The sequence below is a fragment of the Falco biarmicus genome, chromosome 4, assembly GCF_023638135.1.
Source record: "Falco biarmicus isolate bFalBia1 chromosome 4, bFalBia1.pri, whole genome shotgun sequence".
NCBI lineage: Eukaryota > Metazoa > Chordata > Aves > Falconiformes > Falconidae > Falco > Falco biarmicus.
In genome coordinates, this window is record NC_079291.1 from 11,255,537 (window position 1) to 11,278,726 (window position 23,190).

General features: G+C 41.9%; 1 protein-coding gene and 1 long non-coding RNA gene across 4 annotated transcripts in view; one reads left to right on the top strand and one right to left on the bottom strand.

Annotated features, from left to right (window-relative positions):
• Nucleotides 1–16,054, bottom strand: part of LOC130149243 (uncharacterized) — a 31,018-nt gene extending 14,964 nt beyond the window's left edge. For 2 of the 3 annotated variants that reach the window (XR_008821840.1, XR_008821839.1), the window contains exon 1: nt 15,548–16,054. This is a non-coding gene — a long non-coding RNA (uncharacterized LOC130149243). Of the gene's footprint in view, nt 1–10,358; nt 10,507–15,547 lie in introns of all 3 variants that reach the window. The other variant, XR_008821841.1, reaches the window with a different exon arrangement.
• A 496-nt stretch (nt 16,055–16,550) lies between these two features.
• STT3B (STT3 oligosaccharyltransferase complex catalytic subunit B) overlaps nt 16,551–23,190 on the top strand; it is a 52,826-nt gene continuing 46,186 nt past the window's right edge. Inside the window, exon 1 of the mRNA XM_056338664.1 lies at nt 16,551–17,069. Within this exon, the coding sequence (XP_056194639.1) occupies nt 16,789–17,069 (281 nt within the window). The 5' untranslated portion in view covers nt 16,551–16,788. The remainder of the gene's footprint in view (nt 17,070–23,190) is intronic.

A 23,190-nucleotide genomic window follows, 5' to 3' on the forward strand; every position in this document is an offset into this window, starting at 1 on the left:
TTTTGGACTGGTAAATTCATAGTGCTTATATAACTAAGATTCTTCAGTTGTTAGCAAGCAAGCATATGAATGTATGAGTAGAAGAATGGTAAGAAGGAACAACAATTGAGAGAATGCATGGATTAATCAGCAGATAAGCAGGAATATAGAGATGATTGACGGAATAAAAGTGAGAATGAAAAGCAGAGTGGCTAGACGCTCTCTAGAGTCTCTGGAGACCGATATTTGCAGCAGTAAGGCTGTGGCTGTAAGGTGGATGGAGCATACACTGAGTATGGTATGAAACAGCTGGAGACTGGAGGAGAGAATGCATGTATGAGGAAAGGCCATCTTACTCAAATGCAAACACCCTCTCAATTATCCTTCTTAGTTCCTACTTTCAGAGTTATAATTGATTCCACTGTTGAAGGTAACCGAAGAGTGTGCCAGGAACGTTTGGAAATTAGAAATGGACAACAAAGAATCCAAAGACCAACAATTTGGATAATTTCCAAAGGCTAGCCATTAAAGATCTGTCTCAGCTTATCTCTAGAATGCAGATAAAATATCTAGCTACCCTACAGAAGATATTGAGTTGTCGGCAGCAAAGCTCTTTTTAATACATGGGGTACTACAAAGGTGTTAAATATTATTATTGTTACTAGTACTAGGAAAAAACAATAAAATAAAGTATTGAACAAAGGGCAGCACACTGTAATATTGTTACATCCTGCCTCAAAAAATATCTTTTTCTGTCAACAGTAATAAAAATATACTTAAAATATACATAAAAATGTAAGCTTGTAAAAATAAATCTCAGAAAAGTAATCTAAGGAGGGTGTGAGTGATATAAGAAATTGGCATTCGTTTGCTTGATTGCTTCTATGCTAAATGACCTGGGGATTGGGCTGAATACTCTAGACTCTCATAAGATTCTCTGTTAAAGTTGATTTATCCAAATCCATTGCTCTGTCAGAATTTGGTCATTTATGCACCTGTTGGGGAGAGAAATCAAATACTATAAACTCTCAAGGCAGTGATGAACTCCTGTATTGTAATTTTTTTCAGTCTGAAGCCACCACAGATCACTTAGATGTTGTGAATGTCTTTATTCCCTCCACAGGAGTCTGTACACACTGACCTTTCTTTACCCTATGCAACTTTGAGTGGAATAAAGAATATGCTGGTTTGCCACTAGGCAGCATAGCTTGGGTATACATATCCAAGATGACTTAACTAACCTGTTTGGTGACTGACAAAAGTCCACCCCAAAGCAGGATGAGTCTCAGTACAGACTGTTAAAACCTAAATACATCAAACAGCCTAAATTGAACTCCAGGCCCCTGTCTGGCTATGCTGTGCTTGGTACCCAAGCTAGCTGTTTTAAAGCTAGCTCAGGCGTATCACGAGGAGCTATAACGACATTGCTAGATTGCAGTATAGATGTATGATATGAGAGATGACTGTGGATATTCATCAGCTTTAAAAATTAAAAAATGCTCAGGATAAAAGCAGGAAAGAGACAAAGATAAAGGAAATAAGATTTTACTTCCTGGAAATTGCCATTTGGACATAAAGCCTGATTAATGAAAATTTGGCGATGTTTCTAGCATCTAATCACATTTGCTCAGGATGATTTTCACTTCCACCTGTCCTGGTTATCCACTAAATTCCTAACCAGTGAACAGCATGTTTCCTCAGTCACCTGAAGCTTTGGTGGGAAGATTTCTCACTGATCCCTGTCCAAGAGGTTCTGATCCCAGTCCGAGAGGTTCTTCTCAGGAATACCACACAAATTTCGAATATTTCTGGTTTTAGCTTCCTGGGCAACAAGCTTGTTCATTTGCTTATTTTGCCTTCACAATTTCAACAAGCAAAAGTAGTAGAACTCTCCTCAGATGGGAGCACTACTTTCTTATGGATTCATTTTTACCTCACTTCATGTTTTTACTTTCTTCAAGCAAAATATCCCACAGGCATCCTATGCATAAAATTAAAGTCCTTAGAAAAGAACTTAGACAAATGTCCAATCCAACTTACTTTATAAGTCATTAAGTACTTAAAACATTTTAGCATGGGCATAAGTCCATGAACATTTTTGGGAAGGGAGGCAAGCAAGTCTAAGGCCCTTATCATATAGAAGGGAAATATCAGGAAGTTGCTGCATGTAATTAAAGGATAAAGGCCATAGGAGTTTCAATCCCTTTTCTGGTCATGAACTAATCTACAGCTATGTAGGCAATCATGTTATTTCATTAAGGTACAATTCATTAAGGAACTTAAGCCTGCTAAACTGTAACCATGAATGATACTGTTACCAAGACTAGAACTATTGGAAGACCTTCATCTATTGGGATTCTAGCTATTCAGAATGTGAATAAAAGTTTTATTTTTAAAGTTTTAATATTAAAGATATATATATAATTTTTAAATTAGAGAGAATACTATATTTAGTTTGATATGAACTGCTTTAGCAAGCTATATTTTTAGGCTTGTTTATTTAAACTGACCTGTTTTCAATTCTGAGATTTCTATTAAACATCCTCTCATTGTTACACTCTTACACAGCATGCCACTGTTAGGAGGTAAGTTGTCCCAAAGAGGTGACAAATAATTGTATTTATGGGCAAATAGATGTGCTACAGTGTTTTAAAACACTAGAAATAATTTCTGTTGCACCTTCTAGCAGAAAGAGTACTAGTTTCATTAAAGGGCAAACCAAAATGAAAGCGAATGTTAGCTTTTTAGGGCTCTTTAATGTTCTTCTTGATCTTTAATCTTTTAGAGAGATTAAAAGAACAAGGGTGTGCAATTTGTTTGAACAATAACATTGTTCTTTCAGAAGGAATGCCTATAAAGATCTGGAGTGCTTGGCAGCAAGAATTATTAAGGAGTAGCAAAGACATGTAGACATGAATTTAAAATAAAGATAAAATTTACAAATCTCATTTTGCTTAGTCTTTTGTTTACCTGTCATTAAGATTAGCAGTACGTTAAATGACTGTGATAAGAAGTTATGGTAATAAGAGAAGCTTTTTATTTTTTAGTCAGGATATATTTGAATTTGTTTCAACAGTATATCTTCTCTCACTCTTCGGGGGGGGGGCCCTTACTGCAACAAAATATACATGAAAACATAACTGCAAAACCTCAACATTTGCTAAGGCACTTGGATATATATAGCATTGGACTGGAAAATAATTTTTTTTCTCGCTACCTAGCCCAGAAAAGATCAGATAACAAACTGCTGTCCTTCAAAATATATCTATATCCATCTACCTATCTATATATGTATGCTAAATAGAAAGTAAAATATAATGAAATAGTTTTGAAAAAGGTGTTCAATAACTTCCCTAGGGAAGCAGTCAAAATCCTGTTACTTGCAGAGATATTTAAAACTAAATTGCATAGATTTCTGGAAAAGTTAATGGTACAGAACCATTTTGCAGGAGCAAGGTGATGGACTATGTAACCTGACAGGTCTTTCCTATCTCTAGATTCCATGAATCATATAGTACATGAAGATGACCAATTACTTTTTTTGTTTGTTTGTTTTAACCAATAAAATGAAAACCAACATTTTATGAAAACTCTGTCCTTCATTATTCTGGGAGATAATAAGGTTGAGAAGTCTGACAAGTCCACTAATGGTTCTAAAGTTGCAACAAAATAAAATCAATTCTTTAGACTTAAGTACCATTTCACAAGTACTATATCATATTCACACTTCTAAAACATTACCCTTCCTGACATGCTTACATTTGATCACTGTCTAACACAACTTTCTATACGCCCAGCAAAGTCATACCCAAGTCATACAGGCAAATGAAGGTCACACAATAACTATTTAAGCCTGATTTGAGTTGTATATCTACTAGTCAAGTTAAAGCAATACATTATTGATCACATCAGTAAGAATTCCTGAAATGACACAGTGGCCTGGAGGCTTCCCAGTCTCACCTGGGATATTTGCCAAAATGTCTAAAGTTAACATTATCACCTTGAGCTCCACCTACAGCCACTTATGAGAAAGCTGCTCTGCCATGCAATTCAGGCCACCTACAATCCAAAAAAAAAAAAAAAGACACTGAACAGAGGGTCTCAGTTATCAATCCCTGCTCCAACAGGGAGTGCAGTCTGAGACACTCCTGGGAGCTCAAATGCAAATCCCTCCTTGGAAATGTTAGCAGATAATGCTCTGCATGACCCCAGCTACTCATCTGTTACAGCAGAGAGCTGTGGCTGACTCTGGAGTGGTAATAGCCCCAGCTATTGCTTTGTCCTGTCCCCAGGGAATAAAAGGGTCATATACTGGAACCACAGAGAGTTTCCTATAGAACAGAAAAAGTAGTAACTGGGCTGTGCCTATCAGCTACTCTTGATTACAGCTGGGTGGGTCTTGAGTAACTTTGGGTTCCTCACACACTCACCTCCCTCAGGATACATCCCATGCCTCTACTTGAGAGCATATACACCTCCATCACCAAAAATAATCTGAGACTACTTCTGTGGGCTGATTCTTCCAAAATAAATATGAATAACTCTTACTGACAACAGTGGCTTAATCCTGTTTGCAGAGTGATAATAGAGTTTGAGCACAATGACTAGTATTATATTGGATTGGAGTAGGAGGGCAGGTGATGCCTTGCGCTTTCTCTGTGCTTATGTAACAGTATGGAACAGTGCACAAATCCAGCCCTTAGGCTGCTGAAAGGTACCTTATTACTGTCCAGCATTTTATAAGTCCTTAATAAAATAGTAACATCAATATATATCATGATACACCTGCCAAATGCAACTTTGAGGGATGGAGGGGGGAGGGAAGGGAAAGGTATTTATGTTATGCTTCTTGCATCTGGGTTGCTGAACAGCAGAATTATATTCAAACTGCATTCAAGGGAAACATATACTAAGAAGCACATACAGAAAGCAAAAGTATTTTCACCAAACCTGGGAAAAATGCTCATATATTTTGATATATTTTTCTTTGCATGCAATTAAACTCTTTAGGGACTCAATTCAGCAAAACACTTCAGTGCAAGATTAGCTCCATGCTCTTCAATGGAGCTATTCACATGCTTACAGAAAAATACAAGCTTAAGTGCTCAACTTAAGGCTTACACATTTCAAAAATTTTAAAACTACAGTCTTCAAGTAAAACAGGCCAAAATAGATTTTATAAAAATGGATCTTATAAAAATATTCCCAACTTGTAAGCAACTTCTCTCCCATCATCGAGAATCTGCAGGGATATCCTCACCTCATCCATTGTTAGAGAGAATCCTCAAAACTGTCTGTTTGTTATATCCAGATATATAACCAAGCTACAAATATCCAAGGCAACCTGATCTCTTAAAGGGAGCACAACAATTTATTTTATTTTTTTTTACATCACAGATCTTGTGTTAATTTTCCTAGAAAAAATGAGATTGGGAACAACATACCTAGAAAAATGTCAAGAAAAATGCTTTCTTGATCCAATATCTAAACCAAAGTGCTTCTGCAAGAAGTTATCACTCTGATTCTGATTAAGAGTCAGCAACAGCATCATCTTCCTGGCTTCTAGGAAGGACACGATATAAAAGACACAAGTCTTAACGCATACGTCACCGTAAGTGTGCTCTGGCAGCACTTCAACTCACCTATACCGAAACCTTCACAGGAAAATCTACAGATTTTTCTCCTTTCAGTCTCCATTCTTCTGTCATGGATTCAGCCCAGTCAGAATCCAAGCAACTCTATCTTCAAAAGAATTTGAAAACTCACAGCAAGAAATGCTTAACTTTATTACTGTAGGCAAGTTGTTTAGATTAACCAGGTAGCTAAGCACCAAGAATGCTCCTGCTGATTAGGATTTCATATGTGCTCCTTAAGGCACAGGCATTTTTCTTTTCCCTCCACCACAGTCACAGGATAAACGTTTGGGATTTAAACAATTGAAGTCGAGTCTTGCACAACTATCATCATAGTTTTCTTCCTTTCTGCTTCAGGTATCACAGTCAGTACCCTTGTAACACAGCTGAAGTGCAGGATATTTTGGCCTATCTGGTATTATGGTTTAAGAATAGAAGTTCATCTCCCATCAAACCAAAACATATGTCAATCTGCAGAATTCTGTTCTTCAGAGCCCTAAGAAAAGTAGATTTTACTAGTTTTAGGGACAGACATTCAAAACAGTCTAAAAAGTAAAATACACTATCGCATCCTTACAGTTGTTCTACTCTACATGTGAACTCTATTCATCTGCAGGCAGGACTGGGGCAGCTCCTCACTCACAGCAGAAGACCCTGTACTAGACCAAGAGCATAAACACTGCAACAGAATAGCTGTTTTCAGCCCTTTTCAATTCTTATACCCCAAGAAGTTTTTCAGTGAAGATGTATTTCTCCATAGTCAATCTAAGGCTATGCTTCCTTTTGCAAACACCTTATAGGCAGCCACGATGGAGACCCACTGACCACACTTTGAAATCTGTCAACAGTGTTGTTACCAGAAGAACTGGCCCCTGTGGTTCTGTTCCTCCAACGGGAAAAAGCTCTATCATATGTAAGTTAGGCCTAAGAAACTGTATCTTTCCAAAAATTCAGAACTGACTAGATACACGGGTTGAAACGCGCAGTGTTTGTTTGCTTGTGACATATATACACTGATGAGCTTGTTTTGAACACTTAACATCTCAACTCTGCTGCCTGTGTTTTATTTATAACTCCAGAGCATTTTTCAAGCCTTGCAGATGCCTGCAAGTAAGGACTACATGAGCAGAGGAAAGGAGGCAATGCCAGTAACTATGTACCAAGAGGCTCAGAAGAGCCATAATACTGTTTGGCCAATTTAAATATTCATTCTTTCCTTGTTAACATTAAGTCTTTCCACATTCAGTTTCTCAGTTAAACAGAGGTGAAGTGGTTTACATAGCAGTGCTTTAGTGAGATAGAACCTAATTACAGTTAATTCCCAATACACAAAAGGGTGCCTTCCCAACAGTTAATAAAAAGTGATGATTAGGAATGATCAGAGTACTGCTTCCAAAATGAACTTAAGATAAAGCACAAGTATGTCTAATTACCATATTTAAAACCTGCATTGAAAGGTATTTATTTCTCAAGGATGGGTGGAACAAGTTACAATTCTATCTCTCATCTTGGAGAAAAGGAAAGCTTACGTATACATTTCTAACAGACCTACCTAGCACTAGTGCTTCAGAAGCTGAATGCTTCCTTATCAAAAAACTAAGTGCCATGAGGTTGACTGCATAAGTAAAAGGATAATGCTACTATATGGAGACAGAGGAACTAAAATATTGATATTTCATTTTTTCATCCCGCTGGGAATCTGCCATTCTTCAGGTTGTTCTAATATGTGACAGACAAAAAAACTCTTTGCCATCATAAATGGATATGATTCAGGACTGAACACCTAAAAGCACTCAGGGTTTGACCTTGCATTTCTGAATGTTTAGGAGTCTCTATAGTACTCCACAACATAACTGTATTATGCTGACGGACAGTGCTTATAATACTCTGGAGGTTCTGGCTGATCTTCAGAAGCATATCTCTATCTCAACTAAAATAGAGAATTACACAAAAGATGGTCAGTCTTTGCACTTAATATTCACAGCTTTCCTAGTTTCTAGCTGTGAGAGCCAGTATTGACTGTATTAATAAAAATTCGCTCCCATCACATTAGAAGAAACTACATAAAACTTCTACTTGACAGTTTAGGTTAGGACAATGCACGCTAAGTTACAGGCCACAGTAGGGTGGAGTCACTACAGCGAAACTTTCCCAAGCCTGACAAAATTACTCTAATGCTGTTAAAAGAGCATTTGAACAGTCTTCACCCTGCTGTTGCCTGACACAATAAGTTAATGAAGAAACCTAGGAAGTCACAGACTAATACAAGTCACGTTTCTTTCCAGAAGAAGGATAATTGTTGCAGAAATAAGAAAAGATTACCATGCCTAATAATTCAAATGCCAGTAATTAACAGCCCAATAAAAATTGCCTAGGATTTCCACACAAATCTTACCATCTGCCTGCAATAAAACCCACAGAGTATATCTTTGCTTCAAGTGGAAGTCACATGAAGGAGATGTAAGTAAAACCGATTCAGCAAATTAAAGAACATTGTATGTCAAGATAATGGGGGTATTTTCTCTAAGAGAGCCCATTATCTTAGAAATTCCTGAATTTATTCTCAATATTAATAAATAACATCCTCTCAAAAGAAAAAGTTGTGTGACTCCATAAATGCATACAACCTCTGTGTCTTTTCCAACCTAAATGATTCTATGATTCTGTAATATTTAACGTGTGGTGTTTTATAAACAAGAATAGTAAGTAATAAAAAGACCTTCGAGTAAAGTAAAAAAATTCCTGGCAACCAGCAAAAAGATACTGTGATGCAGATGGCTTGGTCACATACCCTATCCAGTTTGCCTGTGTGGACTTGGAAATCTATATTGGATGCACGTAGCAAGATTTTGGTAATGGGGAGACTGGAGGGACAGCCTCTATAGGGAGAGGTCAGGGGCTGCCATATGCTGGACATCAGTGGTTCCAGACGGCTTTGCAATGGACCCACTGCAGGTCAAGGCTGAGCCTATCAGCCAAGTTGGTGGCACTTTTATGAAAACATGTCTAAGAAAAGAAAACACCAGCTAGACAGAGGGGGAGGGAACAAAAAGATTTAGAAACAACGGAGGGAACGCCAAAGGCAGAGGAGGACTGACAAAGGGGAGGAACTGCTCCATGACAGATACTCCCTGCAGCCTACAAGAATTGAACTTTATACCATGCACTTAACAGACAGCAACTACATTCACAAAATACATCTCTCTCAAATTAATGTTGATAAGGTCTTCGTGACATTGTGTGTCTGTTAGATGTCAGAAGACAACAGTAAGCATGGAAGCTCTCATACAGTTTGGATGCTGGTGCTATCCTGGTGTGTCTGCCCCTGCTGCTGCCCCCCCACCTTAACAATGTATGTCTGACACGGTAGATTATGTGGTTGAAAAGGCTCTTATGTACAGTATCAAAATTTATCCCAATGGTCCACACTTTAGGCACCAGTACAGGGAACAGTTGGAAGATTTGTTCATCTCTCATCCCCATGATTTTGAAGGTCAACAGTTTGGCTATGCCTACTGTGTGATCTCCACAGCACAAAGAAGCTAAAGCAACGCTGATCATACTCCTTTGTGCAAAACCAATGTGCATCTGTTCTCTCTCAGAAAAAAGAAATACTGACATGAGAGTTACCACACAGGTGCCAGTAACTTTGGATGGTCTCAAGCAACACTGGCTCCATGCAAAAATGAGGCAAAAATCCCACAAAGATGGGGGGAGGAGACAGGCAGACAGCATGCATGTGCCAGGAGAGCTATTAAATCAGCATTTTTAAGGCATTTTTGTATCTTCATGTTAAAGACAATTTCATGCAACCTCCCAAAGTGTTTTTAAATGCAGAAGTACAGAGAGTGTAAGAGGAAAAAACAAGTTCTAGAGAACAGCATTCACACCAGAAAACAACAGAGGCTTTTTAAAGTTATGAGATGGTTTGTTACATTAGGCTGATTGCTACATCAAGGAAGGAAAACAGGGCACATAACAGCCACGTAACTGGTCCAGTATGTCCTGCAAGTGTCTGCCTTGAACGGTGGCTCAGGTGCTTTGGCATCCTCTTGTCCTGTTTTTGCAGTTGTACTTGTTATATAGTCAAGAAAAGGATCTTTATTTTTGCATCAGGTTTATGTGGCTGCTTTCCTTTTGCAGTTAGAAATTCTCTTTTAGGAGATTAATTTGAAATACTAACTGGGTTTTTAGGTCTGGGAGCACCATCAGTAACTGGAATGAAGTATCAATATGGATTTCAGTGTCCTAAGACCTACAAAAATGGAACAAATATTTAAAGAAGGGATGCATAAGAAGAGACTTTAGCAGTAAGGATTAATTATTGTGGGATCAGTTTTCTCAGGATAGGGTTTTAAACATTAAGATTCATTGTTCCAGATGAAACTGAGATTTATTGTTATCCAGATGAATTTCTGGCATGTGTTTTTGATTTTTTTTTTTTATTGTAGATTTAAGTGCTACAGTCAGTTACAAAAAGAGATTCCTGTGGCAAGAACTGAAGACCTACAGATTAGACATCACAGACCACTGTGCTTCAGTTCACATGTGGACAGAAGTCACTAAAAGCCTCTTAACTTTTCTGCAATACAGCAGTATTTCCACTTTTGAAGCCTCTAACCATTTGATGACAGCCAAAAAAAATTCAAGTCATATTAAATCATAAAGTAGTCATTGCTGAATTCTCTTCTCGACAATGATGCAGTCCTCACTTCAGATCTGTATGTGAGGATGGGTTGAAATTACCTTATCCCAAATCACCCATAAGCTCCTCTTTTGTATTGCATTGTGCATTTTGGCACGTTTCACTCCACAACAAAATGACTTAAACTCCTTTGCAATTCTGATGTAGTTATTAATGTAGCAGTTGAAGAGAAAAATATCTACAAGTAGTCTAGAAAACAGCAAGAAGACAATTAGTTTGAATTGCTAGCAACAGAAAAGCACTAGAAACAATTCTTTGTAAACTTCTTTTTCCTCAAGGCTATGCAAGTTTGGACTACAAGCCCAATTATGGAAAAATACTGCACAATACTTAAAGAGAAATTTTCAGGCATGGGGAATCCTTTGCTGATACTATACTTCACCATTACATTTTTTTTCCTACTACATTAGATACTGAAGTATCTTCAATACTGTAGAACTTACCACCTTAAACAACTTGCTCTAATTTATAAGCCAAACTAAAATCAGAAGAGTTAAGCTTTGATGAACTATGGTAATAGTTCACAGACAATGTGCAAACTACCTTCTTCCCCTTCCCCTACATTCAGTTGCTACCAGGAACTCTGTGGAATGTTCTGGTCTGAAGGAGGCAATGAAGAAAAATACAACTGAAGGGTGGTCAAAATTGTATCAACAAATAACACCCACAGATTTCAACAGGCTTTAAACAACAACATAAAACCAGTTTTCTTCCTCTGTCCCTCTGCTCTTTGCTGTTTCCACATCTCACTTGATGCTGTAACATGCAGCTGGTGTTACAGCTAACACCAGAATGCTTCTTTCCTGTGTTCTGCTCTCCCCTCTCACTTGAATCCAGTGTCAGAATTCACCTTCATCACAACTAAGCAGTAACAGATCCCATATATTTGAAATGGATATATCTCTCACTCCACTCCCCAGAGGTTAGATTTACCCTCCAGCCGGTTCCCTTAGCAGCTTTGCTGTTCCAACGTAACATTTTAATAAGACCCAGTATCTACAACTTCTGAGGACTTACCATTTACATGCTAAACACCAGTGTTCAGCTATTTGATGGGCCATTTAGTGATGTCCCTGAAGAAAATGGCCTTTCTTAACATTTTATTTTTTGCTGATCATCCCCAAGGCAGCACATCTCTTCTTACAAGAAGGAATAAGATGAAAGTTTTGCACAAACACTTGGCTGCAGCATTTGCCAAGAACAACCAAGTTTTCGTTAAGGTGCTTGCAAACACTAGAGGTGACAAAACAACACTTCAAGAAAGGTACTTCAGAGGTCCGCAGATTTTAAATGTTGCACAGCACTTATGGATGTGGGTTAGAATATACACATCTATAACTTGAATACGGTATTTTTTAATTTATTTAAAGAAAGTCTCAGTCTGTGCCTCTCCCTCAGTTTTTTCTAACAAGGGATGGGGACTTTGCAGAGGTGGTACCAGCCCACCAGAGGGAAAACCCCCATTTCTTCACAAGAAGTGAAGACAAGGTTGATAAAAAAGGTGCTGGCAGCAGCAGAGTATGCCAGGTGTTGGCTGGGGAGAGCAGAAAGCATTGTAACACCTTGCAGGCCTGTGTGTGCAAGCCAGAGTGATTTTTACCATTGTTCAGGTCATGGAAAAGGGAAATTAAGTAGGATAATTAAAACAGGAGAAGCAGAAGAGGAACATCAACGCATGTCTAAAGTCTTGGAAAGGAAAAGGAGAAATCACCAGTAGAACACTGTCAGGATTAAGTCAAGTTTCTACTGTTACTGAAATGCTAGATGAAGGCCTTGTCTAAACACAAGAGTTGGGCCGTTTTAATTCAAATCAATTAGAAACCTCGTTACAGTTACATAGGTGCAAAGCTCTTTGCAGACAATCTTGTATCAGTTTACAGCTGGATTAATTGATTTATGCATATCCACAAAGGGTTGCACCTGCTGGATTAAACTAATTTTAAAATTATTTTAAACTCATGTAATTTTGTCTATATGGAGACTAATAGATAGTTATTTTTTTAAACACATTAAACTTAGGAATTCTCAGGGATAATTATATGCAATAGCATTATGTTTTCTCTCATTTAAACATTGTCATAATTTTTAAACAATGATCATCCAAGCACATAACTGAAATCAGGCACCCTCTGCCACATCAAGTTACACTCAACTGTGCTATTTACATTGTAATATTCTGCAGTTCAGGAAGTACTGTATCATTAATCTCTATGGCCATCCTCAAAAATCCTTAACACCAAACTTGTTCATCTGCAGAACTACAAAGTTGGAACCTGAGCTGCTCTTCAAATACCTGTCTAAACTAAGGTACCTACTCCTGTTAAACACTGCTGAATCATTGCCAATAAGGTTTGGTGAAAAGTTTTAATTTTTCCCACCAACCAGAAGCTTGTACTTCTCACTAATAATTTGTTACCGGATATGTCCATGTGCAATTTTTTCTGCAAAAATTTTGTTTGCCATTCTTTTAATAGCAGACTGAACACCAGTGACACATGGTAGCTGTGTTAAAGAACAAGGAGCTTTCATCTGAGATTTTCCTGTATGCAGCTCCACAACTTTCAAGATGCTCTGGTTTGTACAGCCATAACATAGATTCTGCACTTGGCATTATCCTCTGTTATTAAGGAAGCTTGGAAATGAAATATTTTTTTTTCCCCCTTAAGGCATTTGGCTATTATTTTACATGCTCAGAATAGAAATTTGATTTTCTATATGCAAAATGGTTCATAAATACTACACAAAGTCAACTCCTCAGTCAATAATTTGAACATTTTTGTTGGGTTTTTTTTTGTTTGTTTGCTTTTTTTGTTCAAAGAAAACACTACCACACAGTGGAACAAATCAAACCAAATCACCTCTAAATAAATGGAAGAGCACAGGAGGAGGGGGGGAGGGGGGCGGGAAGTAAAAAAAAAAGGAGATGAAAAACCTCTTTCCCCATCAAGCTATTAATATGGGTTGAATGCAGTTTTCAGTAAACATGTTTTGCACTTTCTCTACAGAAATGAACCTTCCATTGCTGTCATGGCGGTATAGTATCAAAATCACTGAATCCTTGCATCTAACTATAGGAGTCCATGAATTCCCATCTATTTACATTTCTTCGCTCAATCTTATTGTAAAACTACTAAAACTCATTTCATACAAAAATTCAAATATATTTACTGAAACACTAACAAAAGCTTTTACTAGAACTGTGCTTTTTCTGCTGCTAGATTTCATTGCCCAAGCTCTGAGGTATTCAACAGTACAGATTTTTGAACAGTTTGAAAATGAATAGGCAACAATATCATTTGTTAGCAACAACAAAGCAGCACTTTACCATTAGTCAGCATTCAAATAAATCACATTGTCTGGGCTTGTCTATGCTCTGAAAATTGTCTGATTTAACTCTGTCTGCATAGTCAGAATGATATAACCTCCCTGTTGGATGTAAAAGTTATAGCAGTGAAATTTAAAGTAAACACGATATAACCTTATCCACACCACAGTCTGCACTAATTTTTAAGTAAACCAGATTTCAAATCAAGTGAAATTAACATTGATACTGAATTTTACATAAAAATAAGTTCTGATATACACATTTTTTCCAGCTGACATGAATCATCAGTCCTTTTTGGCCCTTTAATATCAAGGGAAATGGTCGGGGAGGAAGACAAGACATAGGTATTCTATCTACACCACCACCATTTAAAGCAGCTCCTCTACTGCATTGTTAAGCTTGAACTGCTGTTATGAAAAGACAGAATCCCAACTGTGAGAATGGAAATACTGCATTGTCATTTCAGAAAAGTACACCAGGACTGAGCATGTTGTAAAATCATTCAATGTCTTTTAGAAAAAGACTTGATAGTTGCAAATTTCTGGTCATGTTTACTTTTTGTTCATGAACCAATTAAAAATAATAAATAATCCTTCACTTAAAATGCCAGTTGGTCAGCTCATTAAAAAGGCCTAACACCACTAGAAAAGGGTCAAATGTTTAACTTAAGTCAAACATATTGTTGGCCTATTTAAACAAGAGTAAGAAAGAACATGTATTAAAAAACCTCCAAACAAATTTAAAAAAATCCTACCAAACAAAACCCATAGTCTTTTAAAAGCCAGGTTTGGCAAAACTGAACCTCAAAATTTTCTGGATGCTTTCCTAAGCCTTATTCTAAAAAAAGTATGTAAAATGGAGTCCTTTAAGAGCCACAGTGTATCGAAGTGCTCATCTTAACACACACACACACACCTTACAATAACTCTGCTTTCAAACCTGGTGACCGAGTCACAGCTGTTGACTAATGCAAGGATTGAGGAAAAATAATTACATGCTCTACAAATTGTTAAACAGTTTTCCACTAAAAGAACAACTTTAATAAAAAGGCTTCTACGTTGTTTATAAAGAACGTTGTTTTCTTCCTCTGGCAAATAAAATAAAACCAGAGGCAATAGCAAGGACTAATTAGAATGGTATTAGTTAGCTAAGGCCCAGCACATTCCCCAATGGTATCAGTGAAATTGAACTGCAAATCTTCAGGACCTCTGAAGAGCCATGTTTGTGTATCAAAGGAAATGCCTAAAGCTGAGACAACAAAATCCAAGCTATTTAATTTGAAAAACACCACCCTACATAAAAGTCACAAAAGTTGTTGGTGTAAATGCTGTAAACAATCATGTTGATTTTTTAAATGTTGCCTGTGCTTAGTACCATGCTTCTAAAAGCAGGCAGTCTTCTGCCATCTCAGAGTAGAATGAAGGTCAGCATAACCATTCAAAAACCATGACTGCAATACATCAGTAACTTTTCATTTTCTTCATTCTCTTTGTAACCACTGGTTTCACAGAATATTTGAGGAAGTTACAGGACTCCCAAATAGCATTTCATTACAAAAATGACTAAAAGAGAAGTCACTTACAAAAAAAAAAAAACAAAACAAAAACAAACCAAAACACCAGTTTCCATTTGCTGGCCTCTGCACCGGCCTGGAAGCGCTCCCAGCAGGGGCAGGTGGGCCCGGGCGCCCTGCAGGTGGCTGCCCCGGGGTGAGGGCAGCGAGCTGCCCTCGGCCTTGGCCAGGCTTTGCCCCCAGCTACCCTTCCCAGCTGCCTGAGGGGCAGGTTCTGGCACAACGCGTGCTGCGGCCAACACCGTTTCCAACGGGGTAATTACACGTTTGAAACAAACACCATCAGAGGGAAGCGAGCCCCAAAGAGGCGCAGTATCGAAGAGCAGACTCACAGCATGAGAGACAAACGGGCTCCAGAGCTGAGGGGCGAGCAAGCAGCGCTTAACGCCAGCCCAGGGCCCCCTCAGCGGAGGAAGGTGAGCCGCCGGGGCTCCCCGGGGACGGCTGGTGCCGCCGCTGCCACGCACGCCCCGCCGCGGGCAGCGCCACAAGGCTCCCCTGAGAAACAGGGGCCGTTGGCGCCGTTACAACCGTTAGGGCAGCCCCCGCGCGCTCAGGGGCGCGGGCACGCCCCCGCCGCACAGACTACGACTCCCAGCAGGCTCCGCTCCGCCTCGCGCGCACCGAGCGCCCCCGCGCAGAGCATGCCGGGAGCGGTGCCGCCCCGCCGGCCCACACACACTGCAGTGCCCGAACACAGCACCAGGGGCCGCCAGCGGTGATAGCCGCTCCCGAGAGCACCCACGTGACTCGCTGGCCTCACTCCGATTGGAACAAACCGCCGCCAGTCACCGTTGCCCCCTTTCTTTTTTTTTTTATTCCCACCCCTAATGGCTGGCAGTGAGCGCCTCCTCCCCTCCGCGCGCCGCCACGCCTTCAATCCCGCCGCTCCGATTGGCTGTCTGGTCTTGCCCCGCCCCTTTTAAATACCTGTCGCTCTGTGACAGGCCGTCATGCACTTCCTGTTAGCAGGGCTACTGCGGGGATTGGTCCCTCTACCCTGCCCCCCCCACTTCTGCTCGCGGCCCCGCCCCTCCCCGTAGCTCCTCCCGCGCTGGAGGGCGGCAATGTCAAACCGCTGGGAAGGGGGGGCCCGGCCCTCCGCCCCCCGCACCCGACCGGGCCCTCCCGCCTGCGCCGGCGGGGCGAACGCGACCCCCTGGCGCCCTCTGCGCGCCCGCGGCTCCACGGCTCTGCCCTCCGCCTGCGCGCACGGCCGCCGGCCCCTCCCCCCGCCCTGCGCCCGCCCCTCGTCCCCGCCCCCTGCCGTCACGGGCCCCGCCCCCGGGCTCGCGCGCCGCGCCGGCCCCCTCCGCCGCGCCCCCCGCCCGCCCGCCCGCCCCGCGCCGCACTGGGATGGTGACGGCGGCGGCGGGAGGCAGAGCTCGGCTGAGCTCGGAGGCGGCGGCGGGGAGTCGGTGAGGAGCGCTGAGGGACCGGGCGGGCTCCGCCCCTCCCCTGCCGAGCCTCCTTCCTTGCCCCCGCCCTTCCTCCCGCTCCGTCCCCCACCCACCCTCCGCCTCCTTCCCGCACGCGCCAGGCGGAGAGGCTGCGAGGGAGCCCAGGGTACAACATGGCGGAGCACTCGGCCCCCGACAACAAGCACAAACCCGCCGCCAACTCCGTGGCGCTGCTCAACAGCCGCGCCGGGGCGAGCGGTGGCGGCGCGGCGGCGGCGGCTGCCGGTGGCCCCCCGGCGGGCGGAGGCGGCCTGTCGGGGGGCCTGTCGCAGCCGGCGGGCTGGCAGTCGCTCCTCTCCTTCACCATCCTCTTCCTGGCCTGGCTGGCCGGCTTCAGCTCCCGGCTCTTCGCCGTCATCCGCTTCGAGAGCATCATCCACGAGTTCGATCCCTGGTGAGTCCCCGCCGCTGCCGGACGGGACGGGGAGGCGGGAAAGCCGCCCCCTCACGGGGCGCGCCCGGGGCGGGCGCCGCGCCGTCAGCCCCGGCGGCAGCGGTGGGGTGGGGGGGGGCGTCCTCAGGCTTCGCCCGCCGCGGCCGCGGGGACGGCGGGCGGCCCGCTCCGCCTGCCCGCCGCTCCGCCACTTCGCGAACTTGCGCCCCGGCTGTTCCCCCGGCCGCCGGGCGGAGGGAGCCGAGAGCCGCGGCCGCGCTGGGAGGAGGGAAGGGGGGGAGGCGGTGCGGGCGGGACACGCTGCGGCCGGCCGGGGGGTGCCCGAGGGGTCGCGGTGCGCGGCGACAGGCGTGAGGAGTCGTCGCGGGGCAGGGTCCGGCGGGCGGGCAGCGCGGGGAGCGAGCGGCTGTGCCGGGCGCTCGGGTGTCCCCGCGGGGCGGGGGGGAGCGCGATGGCGGCGACCTGGGGCCGGGGCGGCGGGGCTGCCCCGGGCCCAGCGGAGCTGCGGCAGGACTCCGCGCCGCGCTGCCGAGGGGCGCGGGGAAAGTTGTGGCGCGGGTGGGGGCCGGGCGGGGGGTCGGGCGGGGAGCGGGGCTCCGGCCGCCGCCGCGAGAATGGAGCAGCTGTAGCAGGCGTGACCCCGTCTGGGTCCTTCGGTCGCCGCGTTGGTCCCCAGATGTGCGGGGCGGCTTCTCGGAGTGGCCGATCCTGGAGCCCTTGTCGGCCGTGGAGGGAGGAGGGTGAGGAATGCGCTGCAGGAAGTAATCTTCATAAAAGTGACTTGAGGGATTACGGTGAAATGGGTGACATGGATTTACTGCCAGGTGTTTCAGAGCTGTGTTTCTGAGCCCAAGGACTTGTGCTGTTTCCCACGCATCTTGATTTTTCGAAAGATTGCTTCCCCTCCTGTAGAAGCTGTCTGTTCTTTTCCCCGTTGGAGGGGACTGAAACCATTTTATGTGTAAGATCAAGAAATGCTGCACTCGCTCCTTCCAGCAAGGCAAAGTGAGAGGTGACGGGACTGGTGGGGCAGGTTTTTTAATGTGAAAACGTCACAGTGGATTTTTTTATTAGTGGCTACTTCATCCTAGGAATCCCTGGTTTTTTAGAACTTGACGTAGGGTAAACAGCAGATGACTTTGGAATAACGAATTGTCTGGTTTTAATTTAAAATTTTATTTCTTGAGTCTTACTGTTAATTGAGTAAAGAGACGAGATGCTTCATTTTAAAATGCACGGTAGATGCTCTGCGTTAAACTGATCTGAAATTGTCACTGAAATTATCCACAAAGCATGGGCTCCACTTTGATAGTTTCAAAAGCACAACTTCCTCTTTTCTGGCTGGGTCCACCCCCCCTGCTCCCCCCGCCCCCACCCCCCCCGTGTAATCCATTCACAAATCATGGCTCAGAGTAGTGGCTAGAGGACAAGGAATTGCTTTGTTTCTAAACGCTGTCTGAAGTAATACATGCTTTGTGATGTGAAAGCCAAATATCTCAAAATATCTTCAAAACATTAAATAATTGCCCATAATTTAAGTGGGGTTTTTTCTGCTAACACAAATGAATGGAAGGAATGCAAACTTTCAATTAATAAAGTTAACAGCGGGGGGAGGGAGCACAGTTAAACACATCTGCAATGAGAGTATGAACATGCCTGTGAAGTAGTTTTCAGTCTCTTTTAATCTAACTTTAAGCAAAAAGGCTTTCCTTTATCATGGAGGAAACTTTTTAGCACACAGCTTACATTTTTGTACAACTGTATCGGAATTTTACAGGAATTTTACAGCATTCAGTTGCAGAACTTTTGTTATTAAGCCTTGAAGGAAATCAAAATAGGTTCTGTAGGAGTTACGTTTATAATCATTACACGGTTGTAAAGATAAACTTCTGGTTTAAGCAGTGTATAAGTTGATGCAAAGTTATCTTCCTGAGTGTACAAACAGAAGGCGTTGCTGCCTGTGCTACCGTATGTATGTACCTTTGCTAATTAGAGAATAGATGAAGTTGACAAAACTCATTGATTTTACTGCAGGTTTCTGAGAGGCAGTTGAAATGTCAAGAATCATGCCAGTGTCATGTTGCTGCATGCCAGAAATGGTAGAGGCAAATGCACTTAAGTTAATTAGTAGGAAAGAGAACCTAAAATGGTACAAACGGAGGAAAACCAAAGGGCTTTATTGCAACAGCAATATTGGTGCAAAGAATAAAAAATGATGTTGCTCCTAAACTGTTGAGTAACTAGGTAGGAATGGCTTTTTACAGTTGTAAGGGTCTTACAAGTCTGAATCTAATGTGGGAAAGGAGCTTGTGAGAAGAGATTAGAAGCAGTGCTCTATTTTTATGTTTTTAACCAATTCTTTAGCAGCTTGTTCAGGTAAACTGGATTTTCTTTTTTTTTCATGACAGTGGCCATAGTCTTTGCTGGTGGAAGAGTTCCGTAGTTTTCTCCATTCCTTTGATTTTTCTGTCAGGCTTAAATAGGATAGCTTGCAGTGTGTTAAATCACCTGTTCTCTAGTATTTGTTTTGTGACCGAGAGGAAGCTGAGGAATATTTGATAACTGGTTTGCCTAATGCTCCTCATTTTATTCTTTTGAATGGAAAAATATTGTTGCCTCTAAGGTGTAGAAAGCTTTCCCCTTTACTTAGGAGTCCAGTTTTCCGTATGGACTTAAGAAACGTAAGAGATCTGGCGTGGGAGGAAAGGGAGATTTGCCTTGGGTTTTCTGCACATTAATTGAATCAAATACCACTTTTTTTTTTCTAGCGTCCCTTTCAAGCTGCGTTTCTGACAATGAAGTCAGGTTTTGATTCCAGGGTGTGTGTGTTTGCTCGTTTTGTAAAATTAGCCTCTGAGACTTCAGTTGGCATTTCTTCCAGAAATGACCACAATGTAATAACAGTAGGCCAAGACAACAGAGAGGACAACTTTTGCTGTTGATCTCTGCTATAATACAGTGCCTGCATGAGGAAAATACAAACTTGTATTTTGAGGTCACCATACTGTAATTTACAAACTTGTAACCTGTTTGCCATTACTAGGATGACTTTTCCCCCCCCACACTAAACACCCCTTTTGTATAGTATTGCCACTTTATTTTGATTTATTTCTCATGTCTTGTTTAACTTCTGTACATCAGCTGGTCCAAAGACTTTGAAAAATGTGTGTGCTTTTTGGCAAGTCAGGTCAGATGAGCTGATATGTGAAGTCAGTCAGCACTGAGTTTAAGCTGAGCTATTGACAGGCATCCGGCATTTAACTTCAGGATTTCATTATCAGGCCAGGAACGTGAAAAATGGACAGCAATGGTACATTGGGATGGACAGGTTTCATGCCTGAAATTTGGTTCATCTGTTGGTTGGTTTGGCAGCTGTGTAGACCAAGAGCGTAATTTCTGTGCTACATGTATACAAGTGTACAGCAAAAACTCCTCATGAAAGTAGAACAGTGTGTTTAGCTCGGTTGGCAAGCGAGGTCATTCTTTCTGTCAGATGTTGCCTTAAATGCCAGCATGGGTGCTGAACCAAGGCAATAAAAATTATGGAGTACTTGAACCAGGACTATTTCCTATGCACTGGTTTGTCAAAAGTAAAGCTCCAGCATGTCCATGTGCTGTTTCATTTGGCTGCTCATATCATATATATACGCACATAATAATCTATATGTCTCTGTGTGTGTATATATATGTGTATACATATAAGGTTAGATATATCTAGCAAGATCATTGCATCCTGATACTACTACTAAAATGGTAACAACCTTTGATACATCAGTAGTCTTCAGAGAGTGATATTAAAATAGTAACATTCATTCAGTTTGCACAGTTCTTAGCGTTGTCGCACGTGTAAGAACTGTATCTGAATCATTAATCATATCTCATGACATTAAATCAAACTTTCGTCCTTCCCTGAGAATTTTAACAGCTTGCTAAACACCAGATTAATGCCAGTTGCCTTAGGAGTGAAAGCTGGTTTAAGCTGGAATGAAGAAGCTCCTGTGTCTGCGCATGAGACCCTCTCCATACCAGTTTGCATGTTCAGGATGGAGCGCTAGTGTGACCTTTGTTACATTTGCCTACCTACTACTGCCAGGAATCTTGTTTCCTATTGTCCTGGTACTGAATAGCACTACCACAATCTCATATATGTCTTTGCCTCTTCCAAACCAACATCACCGATTGCTCAAACAACCAGCTTTTTAACTGTCATCAGGGTGACTGTTGTTTATCAAACCTCACTGAGGTAACTTAATTGTGCTAGTGGGAAGTATGGTTTATATATATGATAGCAATCCACCTTCTTATCACTGATACCACCATTGACTGTTAGCAGACTTTGGTGGATGGGGATGAACTGGTGAAAATAAATACGAGGTTGGTGTCATTGCTTGCACTTCAGAGGCAGGCAAGTTAAAGGAAGTTAGGATTTTATCTTGCACGCAGCCAAAAAGACAGGTTTTGCTAGGCTCAAATCATGTTTGCTAGATGGATTCTTGAGGTGTTAGGAACTTTTTAAAATGAAAATTTAATTTAACACCTATAAATTTGATATGAAAGCTTCATTAAAATATAAAGTGTGACTCAAGTGAATATTAGAAGTGGTGTATAGAACTGATCAAACACCGGAGGTTGTGTAAATGCATTAATTTCATTGGGAGAGAGTAAGGTTGTGGGTTTGTGTTGTAGTTAGCTGATTCAATGGTTGCCTTCTGGAGTAGGAGTTCTCCTCTATCACCCACAGTGCAGTCCTGCTTTTTTCTTTGTGCTTCCTCTAAAGCAGTCACGGTGGGTTGATTCAATGAGATGAATTGTCAAAATACTGTAACATTTGAGTTCCCAGAGCCTGCCCACCATCAGTTTTTTTGTTGCAGTTTATTTTCTTCTTTTTGAGGAATAGTATGAATTTTGAGAGGGAATGTAAATAGCAACTGGTTTTAGAGGGTAAACTGGAATTGAGTGATAGGGAGGAGACATGTATACATATAAGAACAGCTTGTTAAGATACTGGAGCAACAGGAGTGACAAAAGAAGGGGTATGTAGCAGTGAATGAGAGTACTTTAAGCTGATGTTTGTAAGGGGGGGAAAAATGTAAAGAGGATGCTAGTGTTCATAATCTCAATCAACAATGCGCAGTGTGTAGGCTCTGGTCAGATGTGGTACACCCAGATAATACATCTGGCCATTGCTTAGCTGCTAGAGACTTCTTCCTGGGCAAATAGACAGCAGATAGCGTGGTAAATGTGTTCTTGAGGGGTGGCAGCCACTGTCATTTCCAAACTGCTATCCTTCTGGAGGCTTTCAACCCATCACATAATCTTGTCAAAGGTGAGTACGTGGATGTGGATCTGTTTAGGAAACATTTCACTTTAGGGTTCTTTTCCCAAACACTCCCTTTTGTTTATAATCTCCAACAACCTCCAGACCTTGGGAAAGCATTTGATTCCAGTCCAGTTTTAATATAGTCACTTTGGATTGATTTTGAGATGTTGCAAATGTCATGAGATTCATATTAAAAACCTAACTACAGCGTCTTAATTCACAAGCTTTTTCATTCTTTGAAATAAGAAGTAATCAATCTATTTCTATTGTATAGGAATATATTTTAAAAGATTGTATACTTTTAATGAACAGTTGGATTAAGTATTCTGTGACTTTTTTCCTAAACGTAACATACCGACATACTACATTTGAATGATGGAAGTTTTTCATACCCTAGTAATACTAATAATTTTAGCAGGATTTCAGGTAGCCAGGTAGCTCAAACTCATTTCACCCATTTTATTATAGTAGGAAAAATATTCTAGTATAGTCTCCAGATTGATTTAATGAGGCCTTTCTGTTCATGAAGGGCGAGTTCAGAGATTTTTATGTTCTTGAAGAGTAGCCTGCCAGGTATCTTCCCCTTCCCTCCTCTTTAGTAGGGAAGATCCAGATCAGGCATCTTTTTTGATCCCGGCTATTGCAGTATAAAGTGGCTTATGAAAAACTTGTTAGCACAGGTCAGTCCCTGGGTTTTGGGGCTTTCTAGATTACAAGTCCTGTATGTCCAGGGGCTTGAACAGCCTTTCCTTGTTTATGTACTTGAAGGGTGCTGTTTTGAAGCCAAGTAAACTTTCTAGA